Source organism: Gavialis gangeticus, unplaced genomic scaffold, assembly GCF_001723915.1.
Source record: "Gavialis gangeticus isolate Ggan-Ray unplaced genomic scaffold, GavGan_comp1, whole genome shotgun sequence".
Taxonomy (NCBI): Eukaryota; Metazoa; Chordata; order Crocodylia; family Gavialidae; genus Gavialis; species Gavialis gangeticus.
This window is the reverse complement of record NW_017729022.1, coordinates 28,722,319-28,725,243: the sequence shown is the minus strand read 5'-3', so window position 1 is coordinate 28,725,243 and position 2,925 is coordinate 28,722,319. Positions and strand designations below refer to the sequence as shown.

At 39.8% G+C, this 2,925-nt stretch overlaps 1 protein-coding gene across 1 annotated transcript in view; it reads left to right on the top strand.

Annotated features, from left to right (window-relative positions):
* Positions 1–2,587, top strand: part of ZFC3H1 (zinc finger C3H1-type containing) — a gene marked incomplete at its 5' end in the record, with an annotated part of 90,274 nt that extends 87,687 nt beyond the window's left edge. The window contains 2 exons of the mRNA XM_019515784.1: positions 1,448–1,510; positions 1,634–2,587. Coding sequence (XP_019371329.1) covers positions 1,448–1,510; positions 1,634–1,771 — 201 coding nt within the window. The remainder of the gene's footprint in view (positions 1–1,447; positions 1,511–1,633) is intronic.
* Positions 2,588–2,925: the final 338 nt, after the last annotated feature.

Below are 2,925 nucleotides of genomic sequence, written 5' to 3'. Positions count from 1 at the left end.
GCTGCAGGCTGAGAACTGGCGGGGATGGGGGCGGGCTGTGGCTTGGGAGGGAGGGGTATTGGCATATCAGGGCTGCTCAACACCACAAAGCAGAAGGGGGGACAGCCAAAGCTGAACCTGTGTCCTGGTGAATAGAGGGGACAGGGGGAGCTCTGATTTTTCCATGATAAACCCACAAAAGTGAAATGAAACTCCAAAATATATAGATATTTAGAATTTTTATTATAATAATTGAGGTACTGATAGGCTTCCAAAATGCTTTAAATTTGTAAATAGATTAATAAAACACAGAGTTCAACTGATAGATATAGATAGATATTACGAGAGAGACTGGAAAAAAAGTATTTTTGGGGTGGGGGGAGTTGTCAGAGAATTTTAGATTTTTTTTTTTTTAACAGAGCAAATCAGAATCCCTAGTAATTGGTAGATTGTGTGTCTTGGTTTGAAATGCAGATGCCCCAAACTTGTAGAGCAGCTGTGGGTCATGACACCAAATGGGATTGCAACATCAGTAGATGGGGTCATGATAAACACGGATTGGGGTGCATCGGTGATGTGTTGGAGGATCGGGGGGAGGGTCCATAGGTGACTTGGGTGGGGCGGGGGGCCAAGGCAATGTGTCCCCTGATATTTCTGTGACCCAGCACAGGAGGGAGCACCATGCCACTATGGCTGCCAAGGTGAGACAGCAGCAGTAGCATTGGATTATGCCTCTGCTGCTGCCGGGCACCTCAGTTTGACAGCTATGGCAATGTGGTACTCCCTTCAACACCGGTTCCCTCCTGCTGCGTTGCGAAGCCAGGGTGGCAGTCAGGGATTGGGTGTTGCTCAGGGGGAAGGAAGGGGTGGTAAGGAAAAGCTTGGGAAGCACTGTTGTACAGATTGAAGCAATTTTTTTTCTGGACATCCCTGATCCTCCATTTCCCATAAATAGGAATAATTTTACTATATCTCAGGAAAAGAGCTTTGAAGACATGCATATTAATGTTTATAAAGCAGAAATACTATAACAGTAAATTCTATAAAAGCCTATTCAGCAGTTTCATATATAGTATATGGTTTGCAGTGCATGCAGTGGCGGTGGGGGGGAGCATGGAAGGGGCATTGAATGATATGAAAAAGATGCCTGCTGAATGCCTGAATTCCTTTGCCATTGTCCTTCCCTGCAGTGAATGAGGCAGGAGTCTCATGGCCAAAGTAGTATAGGATTCTGACATTAATCATACTAACACTTGCACCAAAGGGTCAGAATTAAGGCAAAAGAAAGTTTAAGTCTGGGATTTCCTAACTCTGGGGCCCTTGTTTAAAAGAGCGGGGTGGGAGGCAGAGGTTTTGTATTTTACCTTTTATTGCAACGTGTGTATGTGTGTGAAACTGTATATGTGTGTGTTTATTCTGAAACACTGGGGAGGGTAGCTCTGAATTGATGTGTATTTTCATTTTACAGGTCCATCATCTATATCAGAGAGCCCTTCAGAAGTTACCTCTGTGTGCAACACTGTGGAAAGATGTAATGTTTTCTACTTATGGTTCAGTTTGAGGTTTTATATATTTTCTGCATATCCCATATCCATAGATGTGGTGATGCTCAAGCTCTGGCTAAATCTTATATCTGCTTCCCCATCTCTTGCAGCAACTCTTGTTTGAAGCCTCAGGAGGAGGTAAAACTGATAACCTGAGAAAACTAGTTTCCAAGTGCCAAGAGGTTGGAGTCAGCCTAGATGAGCTTTTAAATTTAAACACTTACAGAACAGAAAGCAAGAATCACTGAACGCTGGGTGCAGTCAGTCCTTAAGTCCTATTAAATGCCAAAATCATTTGAATGATTCTTCAGGCTGATCCATGCCTAATGTCTGTGTAAGGCAGATGAGTATTGCTGAGCATATCAAGTCTCCAATCTTCTTTCCTTGAACCTGGAAACAATTAACAAGATCCTCCTCTGTCTGGATAAATGAACTCCCTGTTTGGCCTGCTTCTGGGCCCTGCCAGATTCTCATAACATCATGTACGTAAGTATAGTTAATCAAAATGACAGACTTCTTTTATTTTTTTTAAGTTTTCCTTTTAGTTTCCCTTTTTGTTATGTTGTGTTGTTCCTGATTCACTTGACACTCTCACTGATGCCTGAGAGATCTGTTTGGGATAAATTACTGGGCTGTGTTTACAGTAAAAAGCAAGTCCATTTTGTTTTTTCCTTTTTTTAAACCTTTTTGAGATTTTTTCCATTACAGGATTTAAAACAAAAGCAGCCGCTCTTAAGAAAAGCGTAACTGCCATGGCCACAAGTATGCTTCTTGCACTTGAAGGCTCTAAGAGGGTTGTTTACTGCCCTTTCTGCATTCTGGACTCACGGCAGAGACTATTTAACTTGAAGATTAAAGAAACTATTGCAAATGCCAGTGCATCAGAACCCAAGAGTGGTCAATTATTATGTGCAATTTTTTTGTAAAGAAGTTTTAATTTATAATAAAGTTTAACAGTTTAAAGAACAGTTAATATTGAACTGTTTTGTATTAAGATACTACTCTGTAGTATTACAGTTGTTTATACAAAGATATTTTCAATATAAGTTAACTTTAAAAAAAAAAACCTGTTGTCTATTTTGTTCTTTCAGTTAAAGTAAGCAGATAGCCTTGAGGCGCAGGGTTGGCAACCCAAGACAGTTTTTTGGGTTTTTTTTAATAACAATCTGCAAACTTATTGACAACACTCTTTATTGTTTTATTGATAGACAGTTTTACTAAGATCTATATAGGTGTAGATTTATATTGATGTAGGTTTATATAGATATAGATCTATAAAAAATGTAAATGTAACTCCTCTGCCAGACCCCAGTCAAAAGGGCTGGGTTCAAATTTAGGGGTTTAACACAAAAAAGCATAGATTTAGAAGAAAAGTTTAAAAAAAAAAAAAAAAAAGTTTGGT